Raw genomic sequence first — 18,662 nt, 5'->3', positions numbered from 1 at the left:
AAAAGACATCCAGCCTTTGTGTTCTAACGCAGCCGGCATTTCAAGATGTACGTTTGGACATGAGAGTCACCTCGAGGACACTCGTGCTGGTGTGGCAGGAGCATTTCCACAGAGCCAGATCAGCACCTGTCCCACCCCTGCCACATCTCTGGCTTCCACACCACCACCCCACCCCCAGGGTGATTAATAAAACCAGCCTCTACTCACCTGTGTGAAGCCATCTGCAAGTGAAACCTGTTGCCAAGTCTCATCCATTCGCAGAAATTCTCTTACTTTCCTAAGCTTTTTACATTTTCTCTTCTGGTTCTCACTTGATAAGCAGCTACATGAAGAAGCCTCCCTGGTGGCCGACCTCAGCCCGGTGCTGCCCGGTACCTCTGATTTCAGAGCCTGTCTTCCAGGTGATTCTCCACGAGGTAGGGTAAGGCTGCAGGTAAGACGCCTGGCTCCTCCGTGCGCAGGAGGGCCAGGCTCCCTTCCCGGCGTGGAACGTGGCACTGCCTTCAGAGAACGGACACGGGACACAGAAGTGGCTAGCACTGCCAATATGCCCAAACTTTAATGCCGTGGGAAGAGGGTAACTTTGATATTCTAAGATTTAAAACATTTTTTATTAAAACTGTACAATAATTTACAAATGAGTAAAAATTCTCTGGTATACATCATAGGAATCACAATACAAAAATAAGTGTAAAATTTTGTACTTGACCACCATAGGCACCTATTTTAGGCCTGTGAATACTGTTTAGCACTGAACAGAAGAATATCGTGTTTAGAATGTGGTTAGTAAGAGAACACATACTGGCTGGCATAATGCCATGATCAAACAAGTCCGAACTCATTTTTGCATAAATGTACAATAAAGCTTTTTAAAATACAGTAAACAAATATATGATTTGGATACATATATTTACAACTTGATTTTCCTGAGCCTAAATATAAATCCATTTCTGTGTTAAAACACACAATCCACCTTAAGGTTTCAGTGATGGGGTGATGGTAAATGTAGACGGACGTCACAGTGCCTCCAAACCCACTCCCGCACACCCTCCTTCCTGACAACCAGGGTGGTATGCACAGCCGTGTAAGGCACGCGGGGTGTCCTGTAGGCTACAGGTTCTGCAGGGGCAGAGCACTTTAAGGAAGAGCACAGTCCTTCAGCAGCAGGACTCTAGACCGTGGAAATGAGGTGCACACACACGTCCGTGTCAGCCAGGGGGCTGCGATTCACGTGGATTTCCAGTTCAGACCAACAAAAACATCTGTGCGGTTCTGGGTGTTGTGTACACAGCGGGATTGCGTTGATGCTGTTATACTGTCAGCACGTCCATGTCCTGGTTGCACAGTAAACATTTCTGGCAACTTCTGACCCCTCCCCTTGTTCCACGAGAGAGTGGCATTCACCCACCATTCTCCTGTTTGAGAAGGTTTTCGACAACAGGGCACAGATACCTTCAGCAAATTCAATCCAGCCCACTGGTTTAGCATAAAAGGTATCCTCTAGGATTTAGAAAGAGCACATTATTTTAAAACGCTTGAATTCTTCAGATGCTCACTGGACTAGCGGGAAGCAGGGACAAATGCTCGTATCCACTTTTGCCTCCCCCCACCCCCCGCCTGTTTTCTGTTGTTGGCAAAAGCCCAGTCCTGAAATGCTGGATTTCGTAATCAGGTGAAAAGAAGGTGCCCAGGATACACGAATAAAAACAATGACGTCTAAAGAGAACTAACATTGGGACTCAATGGGGACTTTCAGGAACACGGCAAGGATACAAATGTGGTTCGGTACACGGGATATTATTAAAAACATTCACGGGGCCATTTTCGCTACATCCTTTTACGTTGTAAACAACTTCATAGGCATTGGCACGCATCTACATGCTTCTCTGTCCTGCCTAGTTTGCCCTTTTTGAAACTACAAAGCCGTGGTTAAGAACGTCTGGCACGTGTGCGGAGGGAATATGAAGTGCTCCAGACAAATGCAAAATCGGGATGATCCAAATAAACACGGGCGAAGTTGGGTCTCAACTGCACGTGGCTAGATCCTGAACGGCCATCCCGCACAGCTGCCGTCCCTGGGCAGGACCCACTGGGGCGGGCGGGGCCGCACCAGAGGCGGCAGCGCCCCCAGGGCTTGCCGCTACAGAGTTTCTGGACGCCTGCGTCACACCCTCCACCCAGCCCCAATCTGGGAGTTCATCCGTAGCTCCACAGGGGCGTTTATTAGCTCAAGACTACCGTTTGCCATTCGGTTCTGGGCACATCAAATGTATCCAGGGGATGCGGCCATTAGAACGAGGCAACACTAGTCATGGAGAATGAAACAAGCTTTCAGACTTGGTCCTCAAACCCCAACATCAGGCTCAGCCAGAGAAGCAGCGGATTCACCGTGGATCTCGTCCAAGTGAATAAGTAACCGTGAGTTAATGACAACAGAAAGGACGGGTGTCCCGGGACAAGTCTGACTAATAGTACGCTGCCCAGCAGAAACCCTGCACCCACTAGAGAAGAGCGTCTCTGTCTGATCCCGTAAGCCTCCTCCCGATTTCTCCCAGGGACTCAAGCCCTGCCTGGTGCCAGTCATCTGCGCCAGACTTGGACACGTCTTCCGACGCAAATATGAGATGAACCTGACACTTGCAGACAACACAGTCACCCCTCCCTTCCGCTCCTCGGAAACACAGTCTGCTTTTCTCTCACGCGGTGTTTGCCGCACTCTCACCCGGCTGCAGGTGTCACTACGCAGCACGTAAACTTCCAGGTGCCTCAAAAGAGCCCAAATCTTGTCTCCTTGTTGAGCATGCACGTGCGCACACACAGAGGCTCACGCACATGCACGCGCGCACACACACACACACCTTGCGAATTCAGCCCTGGGAGCGACAACCTCATCAGGCCAGCAAGGGTGTGGGGTCGATGGAAGAGCCTCTTCCACCCATGAGTCGGGCTGGCTCCGAATGCTGGAAGACGTTCCTGGGCTGCGGCCAGAGCACTAGGCAGGAACGGAAGCTTCAAAGGAGCTTCATCAACGTGCTGTTTCCTCCCTGGAAAAGAGGGAAAACAACAGCTTTATTCTAGCGTGAGCCATCCGAGGCACTCTGAGGTTACACTGGCAGTGGGAAGGGGCGGAGAGATGCCTGGGGCACGGGCTCCGCACTGCGCAGTCGGGACTCCAGCGGCTGGTGCGGGAGCCGCAGAAACGCGTCCCGGTGCCCCACAAAGCCGTGTGCAGATGTGGCCTCGGACCTGCCTCGAAACGCCCCGGGCAGATGCCCACGCTTCCGCCCGATTTCCATTTCTTCTCGTTACTTAGAAAGCGGGCCTCTGTTAGGTTCCATTTCTTCACTACCTTTTACGTTTTTATGTTTGGAACAGGTCTTCTCTCTGCACAAGGAGAGTGGGCCCCACATCAGCCGCGGGGCAGGGGCAGCACCGGCATCAATGGGGTGAGAGGTGGTGAGGGGCGCGGACACCCGCGGGGGGGACCCTGGACCTGCACGTTCCCAGGCTAGGAGAGGCTGCAGAGGGTTCTGTGCGTTTGCGGTTTTTCACCTTCTAGTAGGAAGACCCCTCCCCTCAACGCACGAGGCAAAGGAAGCCGGGGGGAATCACACACACTTCCTGCCCACGTGGCACACATTATGCGCGAATCTCAGGGCCGTGGAAATGAAGCACTGTTCTTTGTGACGTTAACCGGATCCATTTCTAAGTAGGTTCCCCTCGAATCATCTGTTTCTAGGATGTGAGATGTGAAAGGGCCAGCCTGGCCTTTTCACCTTGCAGACTGAAGTCTGAAGTTCTGAGCTTAGAGGGGCTCCCTCAGGTCACACCCCAGGCTGACCGGGGCCAGGGGCCCTGACCACCTGCCCACCAGCGTCCGCCCCCCAACCACAGCACTGCTTCCCTTGAGCTATGCCGGTAACTGCCTGTGGCATGCATCTCACACCTGCAAACACAGAAGACACCTTGTTGAGAATGACGTGCAGAGTCCTAAAAAGTCAGTCCCCAAAGTGGAGGAACAGGACGATGGCATCTGGTTGCCTGTGGTCGCGGGACCCTCTTCCCGGAGCCAGTCCTGCCTGACTTTGCTAACACACTCTGTTCACTGCCACTGTGTCCAGAAGGGTGGGGGGGCTTTCTGTCCTCGTCCGTGACTGCAACACTCTGCCCCCACACTCAGGGGCACACGCACGTGCGTGGGCACACACACGCACACGCAGAGGCATGGTTCTGCTTCCGGATTCCAGGCTTCCCAAGCGCCTTCTGCCTCCCAGTCCCATCTCCTCTGGGGGACAAGGTGTTCCTGATCCCTCCCTGTTCTGACCACAGGCCTGACTTCCGGACTGTCCTCACAGCCAGCCCATGAGCTCATCCAGGTTGAAGCCACAAAAGACACGAGGCAGGTGAGGGTGAGATCACCCGCTGGGTGTGACCTTGGTCTCACGGCCCCATGGGCTCTTCGCCCCCCCAAACCCCTGGCCCGGTGCTGGTCCAGAGCCTCCAGTGCGTCTGTGGCAGGAGCCGAGACTGCTGTGGGTAGGAGGGCCCGCTTGCGAGGTCAGCCCTTGACCGGCATCCGGGAGCCCGCTTTTGAGACGCTCCCTGAGCCATAAGGTTGTGCTGGTGGAGTGGCCTTGACCGTTTGCACAAATGATGTGATTTATGGCAAACACCTGTTTCCTTCTGAGGGCCTGACACTTCGGCGCAGGGGTGGGCTCCCCAAACGAGCAGCATCAACAGAACACCTGAACTCTGAGCGTCAAAGGGACTTCTCTGGGGAGACGGACAGTGCACACGGATGGCCACGTCTTCACCACTGGGGAAGGGGGTGCTCTGTGTGGTCCCCACAGGAGGCAGAGAGCCCACGAAATCTGCTTATGGATCCCTCCAGATCCAGCCACGTTTCCTGACTATGTTGCCAAAATGAACCTTAGCCAGGGCACCACTGTGTGCTGGGCCCCGAGAACCCCAGTGACTGACTGAGAACAGGGGCATCCTTGGAGACCCCCAGAACACACTGCTTCCCACTTCCGGGGACCGAGGTCGACTGTGAGGCCGTAAGACGAATCAGACACCGTGCCCAGCCTCCATGAGACATCTGCTCACTTACTTGGTGGTTCATGCGGCAGCCATTCGTTTGTGTGCGTCTTGGGGCCAGGCCCTGCCTGAGTATATGTTGGGGCCACACTGGGGACTGTGCAGTGAGCAAGTCGGGGACACTTCTGCCGTGGGCGGCTCCCCACCGATCACAAGAGCCCAGTACGCTGATGGTAACATGGGTTAGCACGGTGAGACAGGAGAGACGTGGGACACCGGAGGGGCTCGTGGCACACGGTGGGGCGGGTGAGACCCCAACCAGCTCAGAGCCCAGGGGGTGGAGGCTGCGGGGCACACGACTGCCCTGTGATGAGGTGATGTCCTGACAAGGGTGGGCACCAAGCATCACAGCCCGCCCTTCCTTCCGAAGGGAGAGACTATGACACAATTTTCATACTGGGCTGCACTGAAGCCCAGGGACAAGATATAGGAGTAAGCTGACCGCCAGAGTCACAAACAGCCTTCACTTCCTAAGTACCAAAATGAACAGAAGAGGGCGAGGACAAGAGGGTGACAGGCTGGACCATCACCCCGCCGGGGGCGGCAGGGCATTTCCACGTGGGCACCGGCCCAACGGGCGCGAGGCGTCAGCCTCGCTAACGGCTGCAGAAGCGGGACCCCCACGGGTGACGCCCACTGGGAACACATGCAAATGGGATCAGGAAACAGCATCTGATTAATGTCAAAACAGAGCGCGAGGAACAGGCTCCTGCCATCTGTGTTTGCCGGGAATTCTCACCGGGATCTCGACTGTTGCGAAACAGAAAGCTCTTGGCAAAGGAGACGGCGGCTTACTGGGGCCGGAGAAGCCCACTGCGCTCGGAGCCAACGGCAGATGGTGGGCGCCGAGGGAAAGCCCCAGGCCCGCGCCTCACTGGGGTTTCCAGAAACGCACACGAGACCAGGAAACTCAGCCCCACCCGCCGGGAGAACCCCCTGCGGCCCAATCCTCCCTCTCTGCCCCCAAACGCAAACCCGCCCCTACTTCCTGTGCCGCAGACCCAGATGACCCGCACGTGCGCGCACACGCACACACACAGCATCCGCTTATAGGCTAAAAACTGCCTTTCCACGTAAGCTCTGTTTGTCTGGAAAAGTGTAGCCAAACGTTGTCAAACCAGAAAGAAAGAAATCGGCCAAACTGTTTGGGGCTAAGGTCTTTCTTCCCCAAAGCTCTGGTTTGGGGGAAACATCAAGAAACATCTGGCCTCACCCAGACCCAGCTAAGCTTCCGGGCTCCCGGGTCCTGCAGGGCCATCCCACTCGCCCTGCGGATGGTGCCCTGCCCGCCCTCCCCGGCCCCACAGCGCAGCCCCGCGGGGCCCACACGGGGGCTGGGCCGGTCCTCCCCTCCGGATTCATCCACACCCACACCGCGCCCTGCTCCGGGCCCTCCTCCGGCTCTCACTCCGGGGCTGCTTAGTAAACATGTAAGAAAGGCAGCGGCCGTTTCACACAGCAGGCCACAGGTGAGGACGTGCCCCAGGACCCTTGAATGCTATGGTGAAGGTCACGCGTGACCTTGATGGGCCTCGGGGGGCCCAGACGTTTGCCAACATTATCCTGGGTGGGTCCGTGTGGGTGCCCCCGGGTGAGGTTAGCATTTGAAGCGATAGGCAGAGGAAAGCAGACCGCCGGCCCCAATGCAGGTGGGTCTCATCCAATCAGTCGAAGGCCTGAATAGAACAACAAGGCTGAAGAAGAGGGAAACCTCTCGCCCGACCGTGAGCTAGGAGGTCGGCCTTTTCCCGGCCACAGTCCTGCACAGGAATCTGTACCGTCGGCTCTCCCGGTTCTCGGACCTTCGGCCTTGGGCTGCAGACACACAGGCGGCCCTCCTGGGTCTGTGGACAACTCAGCCTCCAATTCCTTACAAGAATCCCCTCTCTATGACAGGCGGGATAGAGACACGTATGTTCTACCGGCTCTGTCTCTCCGGGGAACCCGGCCAGAACGACGCATTTCCGGACTAACCTTCCATAGCTTAGGGAGGCCGAGGTGAACACAGGTCACCTCACCTGCTGTGGCCACATGACTCAGGGCAGCAGCAGGGCCCGGACCCAGCCTGCTGGCCCCGAAGCAGTCGCCAAGTTTCCTGACGGCAGCCACAGCTCCCCCAGAACCCCACACAGACGGACGTGGCTGGTGCGGCTGGAAAGGGGCTCGGAGAACATTGAAATCCCAGAGCCACCACAATAAGCACAACACCGCGCCAAGATATGAGGTCCACTCACGACCCCAATCCTGGGTGGTGGGGGGGGGCAACAGTGCCTGTGGAGGCTCCTCCCCATCGGGGACTCAACAGTCTCAAAGCGGGCCCCCAGGTCCCACAGCCCGTGGCCTCAGCATCCCCAGGACTCGTCAGAAGGGCAGATTCCAGGGCCATTCAGTCCGTGGAGGAGCCGGAGGAGGCAGCGAGGGCAGCGGGGCCCGGCTAGCTCGGGAGGCGAGCGTCAGGGCACTGTGGTCCCTGGATCCCCCACCTGCCCTTACCCTGATGGGGAAGGCGCCCCTGCAGCCCCACAGCCCACTCTGCCTCTCACCGCCTTCCCGCCTGAACCCCGCGGCCCCGCTAAGCCCCTGTGGCCTCTGCGCGTCCGTGGCTCCCGAGGCCCGTTGCAGACAAGGCCACGCCAGGCTGCTTCAGGGCTGTGCGTCCTGGTCCTCAGCCCAGAGCGCCGACCAGCTGTGGCCGGCTGAGCCCTCACTGACCCGAGGGTGGTGTCCCCGCAGCCCACACCACTGAGCTCTTAGCACACGAGAAGACAAGGCTGCGGCTCAGGACAGCGGGGACACAGGTGCAGGGTGACGAAGCACCCAGTCCCCAGGTGCCAGGCTTCCCCCGTTCACCACGGCTGGCCACAGGAGAGATGACGCCCATGGTCCTCTCCGCAGCCCCCCACAAGCCCCTACGCCTGGTTATCGGGGAACCATTGCGGTAAGGGGCCATCCCTGGGGACACGGTGGTAATTCCAGAGGCGGGGGCAGGGCAGGACACCTCCAATGCTGTGTTCATGCTGCAGGGACCAGTGAGGGCTGGTAATGAGCATATCCCCGCCTTCCAACCACCTGAGCACCCAGGACCCCCCAGTTCACATCAGCCCAGAAGTCACCAGGACCAGGGCCGTGCCCTCCGGCAATGGCCAGAGGACATTCAGAAGCCAGTGCCTCCCCGTCCCTCTTGGAGAGAAGGCTGCCTGCCCTCACACACGTACTGTATGCACTCCATGTGGCCAGTCTCCCTGCTTGGTGTGGGTGTACAGGGTCCCAGGCCTCTGCCTGACAACACCCCCTGAAATGCACAGACATGCGCACACACACACACCCAAATGTACACACATGCACACACACACACCCAAATGCAGACATCCAGACACACACCCAAATGCACACACGTGCACACACACACACCCAAAGGCAGACATCCACACACCCAAATGCACACACGTGCACACACACACCCCAAATGCACAGACATCCAGACACACCCAAATGCACACACGTGCACACACACACCCAAATGCAGACATCCAGACACACCCAAATGCACACACGTGCACACACACACACCCAAATGCAGACATCCAGACACACACCCAAATGCACACACGTGCACACACACACCCAAATGCAGATATCCAGACACACCCAAATGCACACACGTGCACACACACACACCCAAATGCACACACGTGCACACACACCCAAATGCAGACATCCAGACACACCCAAATGCACACACGTGCGCACACACACGCAAATGCAGACATCCAGACACACCCAAATGCACACACGTGCACACACACACGCAAATGCAGACATCCAGACACACCAATGCACACACATGCACACACACACGCAAATGCAGACATCCACACACCCAAATGCACAGACATCCAGACACACACCCAAATGCACACACATGCACACACACACACAAATGCAGACATCCAGACACACCCAAATGCACACACGTGCACACACACCCAAATGCAGACATCCACACACCCAAATGCACACACGTTCACACACACACACACCTAAATGCATAAACATTCACACACCCAAATGCACACACGTGCACACACACCTCCAAATGCAGACATCCAGACACACCCAAGTGTACACACGTGCACACACACACACCCAAATGCAGAATCCAGACATACCCAAATGCACACACGTGCACACACACCCCCAAATGCAGACATCCAGACACACCCAAATGCATACACGTGCACACACACAACCCCCCAAATGCAGACATTCACACACCCACCCAAATGCACACACGTACACACACACACCCAAATGCACAGACATCCAGACACACACCCAAATGCACACACGTGCACACACACACACCCAAATGCACAGACATCCAAACACACACCCAAATGCACACACGTGCACACACACACACCCAAATGCACAGACATCCAGACACACACCCAAATGCACACACGTGCACACACACACCCAAATGCAGACATCCAAACACACACCCAAATGCACACACGTGCACACACACACACCCAAATGCAGACATCCAGACACACACCCAAATGCACACACGTGCACACACACACCCAAATGCACAGACATCCAGACACACACCCAAATGCACAGGGCTGCACACACACAGACACTACTAAACGCACAGATGCACACACATACCGCACATTCAGTGCACAGGCACGTGCGTGGACTCACGCACCGCAAGGACTTTCTGCCTGTGCTCCAGCAGGGCTCGGTTTTGCTTCTTATGGGGGTCACAGGCAGCCGTTCTCACAGCCCCGGAGGGGATTCTAACTATGACTTCTCTAATAGCGGCATCTCTTATTAACGGCCTCACGGTCACGCTAGTGAGAAGATTCATCACTGCTGTCACCGAGATGGTGACATTTTTGGATCACCGGGCAGCTGGCCACAGGCGTGAGCTGCTGGCTGGAAAGAATGGAGGAGGCGACAGAGCGATAAAAAGGGGGAGGGGACACCGTTGGCTTCAAGCCAGCTATTCAATTTCTGCCTGAGGCTGTGGGCAAATCTAGCGAAGTTAGAGAACACCTTAGGCCCTAAGGTAAACACAGAATTCTAGGCGAAGAGCCAAATAGTGTGCTCTGAACGCCGTGACCGGAGGAGAGTCCCGCGTGCCCCCCGAGGCTGAGCTGCGTTCGGATGGCCCGGCGACACCCGAGGCAGCTCCTGCGTCAGCACACTGACGGGCTTCACAAAAGAAGGCCCAAGCATCCACCAGAAGTGCGTCAGGTGCCAGGAAGAGGTCCCAGCACCAACCAGTAGTCGCACACAAAACACAGCGGGGGTGAATCTTAGCACAAGGATAGCAAGGGTAAAGAGTTCGTCCAAAAGCACACGTGATGCCTCCTTTTCCAAAGACTTACAGAACAACAAAAATCATACCTTTCAGAAACCCACGTGTCTGCCACAAAGCTCTGCACAAGGACGCTGCCCCCGGTCCCAGATGGCAGTTACCTTGGGGGAAAGGGGCTGGCGATGCGTCGGGGGTCCGTGGTTAGAGGTCAGAGGACAAACAGAACGACTACCGGGCCACTCCCGGACCAGGGGCAAGAGTGTGGCAGGGGCCAGTGTCGGGACTAACGCAGCTCTGTGCACCGGCAGCAGCCTCCAAGCTGGCTCCTGTGCACACAAACGTGGCACGAACACCGTGGCTTCACGTGAGTGGAAGGCTGCACGGGCTTGTCGCCTGCCATCAGACAGGCACACGTCTGACCGCAGCCTCTGACCCCTCCTCATCACCACCTGGGGTGGGAGCCCAGGCCGAGGAAGCCCCCTGGAGGGCTGGCTGCCCCCGGGGGCGGGGGTCCTGCAGGAACAAGGCAGGTGCCGGGCAGGGCCCTTCGGTGCCCCCAAGACGGGACAGGCGGTGCCTGAGGACAGCGTTCCTCTGAACCCAGCCTCCACCCCTGGGAAGAAAATACTCGAAAAGCTAGTTGCTCGCGTTTGGGTGAACCTTCTGCGAGGGAAAATAGCCTACCTTTTGCTCCATAAAAGGTAAATTTATTAATAAAACAATACACATGAACGAAGAAGAAAATTCCATTGAATTGTAATGAAGAAACTACAGATATTTTCGCACGAGGGTTCCTGCTCGCTGTGAACAGAAGCAGCCTCTCCAGCACGACCCCATCACCCTTCGTGGGCCACCGGGGACGCCACGGCGCATAAAGGACCTGCCACCAGGCTGCTCGCCGGCAGCTGTAAATCCGGGTCTGCTGACAGCTAATGTCACGCACGTCAGGCCTGCCCCCCAGCCCCAGGAACCAGTGAGGACCGGGCTGCGGGCTGCGGCCAGTGCGGGGACAGCAGCTAGCAGCACACTGTCCCCGCCTCCTGGCGTGAGGTGACTCGGAGCTGGGGAGGACACTCCAGCCAGGACAGGGCTGACCGCGGGGCAGGACTGGGACCAGACAAGCAGAGGGATTTTGACCAAAAGAGGGGAGGGGAGAAACAGGGGGTGGGACACCACAGGCAAAACTCGTGCTTCGACCCAGACGGTTCCTTCCCGGTGTGTGAAAACGGACTTGGAACCAGTCCCGGGTATGATGCCAGACACCGAGCCACAAGATTCTAGAAGGAAACACGGGAGCAAACGCTTGTGATTTTGAATCAGGCAGTTTTCTTAGGTCCGACGCTGAGGGGTGGGGGTGGGGGTGACAGGTGGAGGGGGTGGGGATGGGGGGGTGAGTGCAGAGAGCACAAGAGGGAGTTTGAAGGTTGGTGGCAGCATATCCCGTACCGGATTGTGGCGGGCACACGTGCGTGCCCAAGCCCAGAGATCTGTACAGCACGGTGACCTTTACAGCGTGTAAATAAAACACAGACCACTCTGTGGGGAAGCCCAAATGGAACCCAAGCCGCGACACATGAACTAACCGCGGACAAATGGACGGCACAGGCCTATGGGGAGGAGGTGGGAAAGAAAAGGGCTAAGTTATGTGGGAAAACGCTATTTTGTCTGGATAGTACAAGCTACAGAGACAGGGAGCTGTGCACAAAGGCACCCTCGTCGGTCAACCCGTTTCTCACAGGCTGTACAGGTTAGCAATTCTGCAGCTACTCCGTGTGTACGCTGGGGCTGAGCCAGTGAGCACACAGAGTGTATACAGCCAGAGCCAAAGAAAGGAGTCACAGATGATGGGGGGAGGCCGGATGGATGTTGAAGTGTTAACCTAGAACTGGAGGTATCCTTATGAACTCATGGTTTTATAATAGACAGGTGATAGATGATTGATGACAGATAAATAGATGAGCGATAGACAGACTGATGGATGGATGATGGAGAGATAGACGATAGATGGACAGATAAGCAGATAGATGAATAGATGGATGGAGGGATACATACATACATACATAGGCAGACGGATGGATGGATGGATGGACAGACAGATGATAGATAAGCACACGGATGGATGGATGGATGGATGCATGATGGATAGATAGATGATGGATTGATGGATGGATAGATAGACAAACGGACAAGACAGACATATACATACATACATACATTCACACATGATAGACGGTAGACAGGTGGTGGGTAGGTGCAGAAATAAACAGAGGCATGTGCAGAAAGTAAGGCATGTGCTCAAGCAGCACACGGGGCGCATCAACAGGACACAGGAGCTGCCTGGACGAGCGCTCAGTGGCCGGGACAACCCGACCGGAAGATAAGCAGTGATGGCGCTGGACTGCAGCCCCCAGAATAAATATCCCGACCCGGATCGCTGGACAAAGAAGGGAACAGCGGGAATAAACAGCAGGAATGGGGCACAGGAAGCCCGCGGCAGCACCGCGACATCCTACGGCTGCGGCAAGGCCCGCTGACCGCCGCCAAAGTCCGTGCCCAGAAGCTTCCGGAGAAACAGCACCCTTGCGGTCTCAGGTGCCTCTCCCCAGTGCGTTCACCCGGCACGAACAACACGTCTTTGGTGCAGAGCCTGGGAGGTGTTGTCCACCGATGATAAAGGCTAATGTCACCCAGGATGCATGATGCGTGGGCATCGTGTCACTTGGCTGGGCAAACTCACGGTGACACTGTGGCCCCAGCCCCTCCGGCTGCCTCGGCCGTCAGGGGCCACCTCTCACGGGACATCAGGATGTCAGACCTATTGTTCCTGCCTGCTGTGACAGCCCAGCCTGAGGCCCGTCTCATACATTTTCCCACTTTGACGAGCATTCCAGAACTCCCTCCCTGATGCCCAGGCAGCCGGGAGGCTGGGCGACGGGGCGGAGAGGAGGCCTGCTTCTCTCCGAGCTCTGTGTCTGCACACCTTTAGGGCCATCTGTCCCCCCTCGAGGGGGCTGCTGTGTGGTGTGTCCCCTGCCTCCAGCCCCGGCCAGCCCCGAGCTAAGGATGCCCCACGGTGAGCACCCGGAGCTCCGCCCAGGCCCTGGAGGTCACTGAGGGCAGCTGTGTCTGCCCTCCCTACCGGTAGGACCCGCGCGCAGCTCTGGGGACACCGAGCGTCCTTCCAAAGCCTGGCAGATCCACCCTGCCGCGAACACCGTAGGGCAGGCCACAGAGCCACTGGCTGGCTCACCGGGGACACACTACGGGGAAGGATGTGGGTGGGGCATTTCCGGGGACCCTGGACAGCATGTTTCCAGAGGGGAGTGTGCCGCTGTGATGCACGCGTTCACCGTCACCTCACTACGGGCTACCTTTAAGGCTGTGATCGTGCACGGTCCTCGCCAAGCAGTCAAAGGCAAGGGCGGGGTGTTCAGCACTTTCCTGAGCACCATGTGCTCAGCCTGAGGGCTTCCGCACCAGCTGTGAACCGCGGCTCGAGCCCCAGGGACTGCAGGTCCCAAAGCGCATGCTTGGGTTGGAGCTCACGTAAGCCCTCGGGGCGTCCCGGGAGCAGGACTGGGACCAGGCAGGCTCCTGCTCCGTTCCGGAACAAGCCTGAGAGTGACCCTCCGGGCCCGAGGCCGTGCCCATGCGCCCCTGGAGGACCCCGGGGTCCCACACGTGCCATTATGTGCCCCTTTGAAGGAATGTGTGCCACACGTGCTCCATGACACGAAGACCATGCTGCTGGACCCCTTCTGGATGAGCAGGTGGTGACCTCACACGCTCCCCCTCCCACAGCCCCGGCCTCTGCCTCCGCTTCTGCTCCCTTCCCTACACAGCAGTGCACATCCTGGGGAACCCCCTGCAGCCCCACCACCTGAGGAGCAGGAGCCTCGATGGGGAGAGGGCTCACCGAGCAGCCCTGGGTGTGGCCCACCAGCCTCCACCAGCAGCTCAGCAGGCCTCACGTAAGTGGCCTCACTTAGGAAACTCCCCTGGGGGCTGAGAGCTCAGCCGTGCAGCAGCACCCTGCCTGGGCCTGATCCCCCTGAGGACCAGCCTCCTAGCCTGCAGGGTGCGGGGGCTGGGCACAGAGAGGAGGTGAGGGGTGAGGTCCTGACCCCTGAGCTCAGCCAAGTGCATGACTCTGCCCGAAGGGAAGGGGAGCCTTGGGGGCTGGGGCTCAGGAAGCGGGGGGCGGGGGGGGGGACTGCTCTGCAGGGTGGAGTAGGGAGCTCTCCTTTACCGAAGCTTCTGGCAGCAGGAAGGTGGGGGTGGCCAGGGCTGGCCAGTAGACCCGTGGGGGCTGGGGCACATTTGGACAGCCCTCCACTGGCAGGAGAGGAGGCCACCCTGGAACTCAGGGATGTCCCGTGGCACACACTTGGATGCATGGGGGGAGTGTCCTGGGTCTGGGCGAGGAAGCCCCCAGGGGTCACCACATTGAGGGACGCCGAGGAGCCCACACAGGGACGCCCCCAGGGAGCACCCTGTGGTCCAGGGGTGGTGGAGAGACCCCTCCCCGTCTCCACTGGCCGGGACAGATGCCCAGGGCTCCCACAGCAGGGCAGGCCCCAGCAAACCGAACCCACATCTCCGCCGGGACCACACGGGACCAAGCAGAAGGAGGTACGGCAGTGCCCGCGAGGGCCCCAAACGGTGAGGGACGGGCAGCAGGGAACCCCGCCTCCCACGGACAAATGGCTGCGCTTACCTGCTCACCACCTGCACTTCGGGTTCCCTCCTCGTATCTGCGGGACCACGGGTGCATGGCTGCCCTCGGTGGGCGCTGCCCTTGAGGGAGAAGGCCGGAGGTCTGCACCGCAGCTTCGGCCCCGCTCGGCCCGGGGCCTCCGGGCTGGGGTGGCACCGGGCGCCCAGGGCCACAGTGTCCGGGGTTCTGCGTTCCAGGAAAGCCAGGCCCCTTTGCAGCGGGTCTGGGCCCTCTCTTGTCCCACCTCCCACTACCACGCTCCTCAGTCTCCCTCTGGTCGGTCCCACCGCGCTCCTCTGCGAGGCTCAGGGAGGCCTAGGAGGCCGGGGGTTCATGGCACGGTGCATGCGGCAGCCACGGCTGTTCCCACGGGTGACAGGCAGGGGTGCATCAGCCAGTAGGTGCTCAGGACCCCGGCAAGCGAGTCCTCCTAGGCCACCTGACATGGCACGGGGAAACCGTCCTCGGAACATCCCCCTTGACCCATCTGGGGCCTCCCCGAATGAAGGTCGCCTCTTGGCCGCGGGCTTCATTGTGTCACGTGGTGGGGTGCCTGTGTCCGTTCATCTGAGACGCGTGTCGCACGATTAAGGGGCCGTGAGGTGGGAGCGCGGGGCGCCGGACGCTTCTGCACAGAAGCAGCTCTCTGCACCTGCTCAGCAGGGAACTCGTGCATCCCTGTCACTGGGATAGGGAGGCTGCGCCCCGAGGAGAGACCCCAGGGTCCAGCAGCCAAGACCAGGCCTCTTCCAGAGGAGCCCCAGTCAAAGAACTGGTTCTAATTCTGGCTCACAGAGTGGACAGCTGCCCACGCAGAGGTGCTCAGAGCGCCCCTTTCTCCCTCTTCCTCGACGGGCCGGGGTCCGCAGAGACCAGATCCTCGCGGGTCTTCGGGGACGAGACAGGGCGTCTTGTCTGGCGGCCCGGGCACCGGCTGCTCTCTGGTCCAGCTGGAGGAAAGGGGTCTGGCTCCTCCGGGGGCTGCAAGGAAAGGGCAGGACACACGTCAGGGAGACTCCTCTGGACAGGAAGGGGCTGGCGGGATGGGGGATGGGGACAGGATGCGGCTGCCCCAGGGGGAGCCTCTGGGGACGCCCTCAGAAGGGCAGGGACGGCCGAGCGGGTCGGCGAGGCCAGCGCTGCCTCCGGTCCTCCTCTGTGTCGGAAGGAAGCAGCGGGCAGGCCTTGTATGTGGGCCTGGTCTAACGCCACGGTGACGACACCACAGCTGAGCACGACCGCGTTCACGTCCGTGGATGAGACCCTCGTGTCACGGAATCCCGGGCACTTGTGGCCGAGTGTCCAGTGTAACCCAATCTCGTGCTCCGTACCACAGGAAAAGGACAAGAAACACGAGACAACCGTGCTCCCCAGCACTGCTTCCTGCCAACGCCACAAGCGGGGAGAAGGAGCCCACCTGGGGTGCCGTGCACGCGGCCCCTCCTGGGGGAGGCCCTCCAGGAGGGGTCCTCACTCTCCCTCCTGCTCAGGACAGGCAGTGCCCTCGAGCCCTCTGACGTCGCCAGAGCCTGAATCCCGGGCCGGGCTCTCAAGGCGGCCGGGTGGCTGCGAAACGACCCTTGGAGGCAGCTGGAGGGCCGGGCCCTGCTGGCCCCCCGGGGAGCAGGCGGGACCCTCGCACACCACGACCAGCCGATGCCATACTCACCACGTCAGGGGGCCCAGGCGAGCTATGACCACAGAATGAAAGCTAAGGAGAAAAATAAGAACAAAAATAGAAACTGAAAAGGAACGGGGGAGGGCAGAGACGGAGGGGAAGAGAGAGAAAAAGAGTTTGTAGGCATCTGGCGAGAAAGGTCGGCGGATCACAGAGATCACAGAACAAGACGCGCCGTCCGCCGGGCACAGGAGCAGACCCCGCTGCTGTCCTGCGTGCGCGGCTGGCGCTGGGAGGGGCTGTGAGGACGTCCTGGGTCCACAGGGACAGTGTGTCCCCACGTGCCCCACACGAGCTCCTTCACCCACCCCCCCCCCCCGGCTCTTCCTCCTCCGTGGGGCCGACGGTGGGCCCCTCGCTGGCTGACCACGAGGAGGGGGTCTTGTGGAGCCCCTCCAAGGGCCAGGCAAACCCGGCGCTCCGATAAGACTCTGGTCACAGTCCCACTGTAACGGTAAAGGGCCAGCCACCCGGACCAATGTCACACTGGGGCCTCACTGGGGCGGGGGTGGGTGGACAGCCAATGCAGACACAAGAGAAGGTCTGGCGGAGGGTCCAGAGCCTCTGGAACCGCACGAGAGGAATTCACACCCAGTGTTTAACACCCAAGTAGTTAATGCAGACAAACGCTCCCACGTTAAGACGCAAGGGAAGACCGACGTTTATTCTGGAGGAGAGGCTGCACGCGCCGTGAGGCTGGAGCCCTGAGCACAGCGCCCCTGCACCCCCGGGGTCTGCTGGAAGCTTCCCTAAGTGTCAGCATCCACGTGGCAGCAAACCCTGTTTGCAGGGCACCTCTCTGCCATCCACCCTGCACGGTCCAGGGGCACCGGCACGGCAGGGTCGCACGTTACCGTGACGACCACTGGGCAGATGGCAGTGAAGTGTCCAGGGAAGGGGCAGGCGTTGTCACTGAGGTGGGGGGGGGGGCGGGGGGGTGGGCTGCCACTGGGAGGGGCCACACCCTCCCTCGGTCATGGGGCCTCTGCGGGCTCCTCCTCTGGCAGAGGCTGAGGACGTGCAGCCCATGGGGCTCCCGTGTGAGCGCCAACCTCCTGCTTTCCCCGGAAAGGACAAGGCAGGGAGGTGGACCCACCGGCCACCTCACTGAGCGCTCAGTGGGGAGCTGGCCATTTTAGGGAGACCTACCCCACAGGCGGGACCGACTGCAAGAACCAAACGTCAGAGTGACCCCGGAGATGCTAACACATCCCTAAATCACAAGAAAAGAACTACGCCAAAGTAAGCGATGCCACGGGAAAAGGCAGGGCTCTCTCCAGGCACGCTCCAGACACCTTAATTTGGGGACCGCCAAGTCAGGCTGTCACCAAGAGTGGACACAGTGCCTGTGACCCCACGCCTGCTGGGGGTCCAGGAAAAGAGCCAGACCGTCCACCCTGGGGCCCCAAGCTGCATGGCCCCAAACCAACTGCACACCGGGACCTCAGGTTCCTAAGCCTGGAAGCAAGGACACGAAGGACTGGAAACAAGAGATGGCCTACTTCCAAGAGAAAATCCAGTCCTGCAGGAACCTGAGTTTTAGACCAACTGTGTGGGAAACATGGAGGCATCACGTACTCCACACAGCCACCAGCACCACAAGGACCCTAGGTCGCTGGCTCAGCTCCCACTGCTACGGCTGGGGACACGGAGTCCGTGAGCAACACAGCCCCTCCCAGGTGGCATGGCTGGGTCACTGCAGAGGGGGCGTTCCCAGAGCCGGGGCTCCCAGCTCTGCCCTGGAGCCTCTTTCTGTCCAACCACGCCTCAGCCCCCAGAGCGCATGCTAACGACACGTGTCAGCCGTCTGTGTTCCCAGTGAACGGAACAAGCCCCCG

At 59.0% G+C, this 18,662-nt stretch overlaps 1 protein-coding gene across 33 annotated transcripts in view; it reads right to left on the bottom strand.

Annotated features, from left to right (window-relative positions):
- Nucleotides 1-530: 530 nt before the first annotated feature.
- The window catches only part of JAKMIP3 (Janus kinase and microtubule interacting protein 3), a 115,625-nt gene continuing 97,493 nt past the window's right edge, over nucleotides 531-18,662 (bottom strand). For 17 of the 33 annotated variants that reach the window (XM_086681207.1, XM_086681218.1, XM_086681209.1 and 14 more), the window contains 3 exons: nucleotides 16,816-16,857; nucleotides 15,147-16,127; nucleotides 531-3,044 (listed from right to left, as the gene is read on the bottom strand). In XM_086681207.1, the coding sequence (XP_086537333.1) occupies nucleotides 15,969-16,127; nucleotides 16,816-16,857 (201 nt within the window). In that variant the 3' untranslated portion in view covers nucleotides 531-3,044; nucleotides 15,147-15,968. Of the gene's footprint in view, nucleotides 3,045-15,146; nucleotides 16,128-16,815; nucleotides 16,889-18,662 lie in introns of those variants that run through there. The other 16 variants (XM_086681220.1, XM_086681222.1, XM_086681221.1 and 13 more) reach the window with 2 other exon arrangements.

The sequence above is a fragment of the Puma concolor genome, chromosome D2, assembly GCF_028749965.1.
Source record: "Puma concolor isolate L17-30 chromosome D2, mPumCon1.1.hap2, whole genome shotgun sequence".
Lineage (NCBI taxonomy): Eukaryota > Metazoa > Chordata > Mammalia > Carnivora > Felidae > Puma > Puma concolor.
Note: the sequence above shows the minus strand (reverse complement) of the source record. Positions and strands in the feature narration are given on the sequence as shown.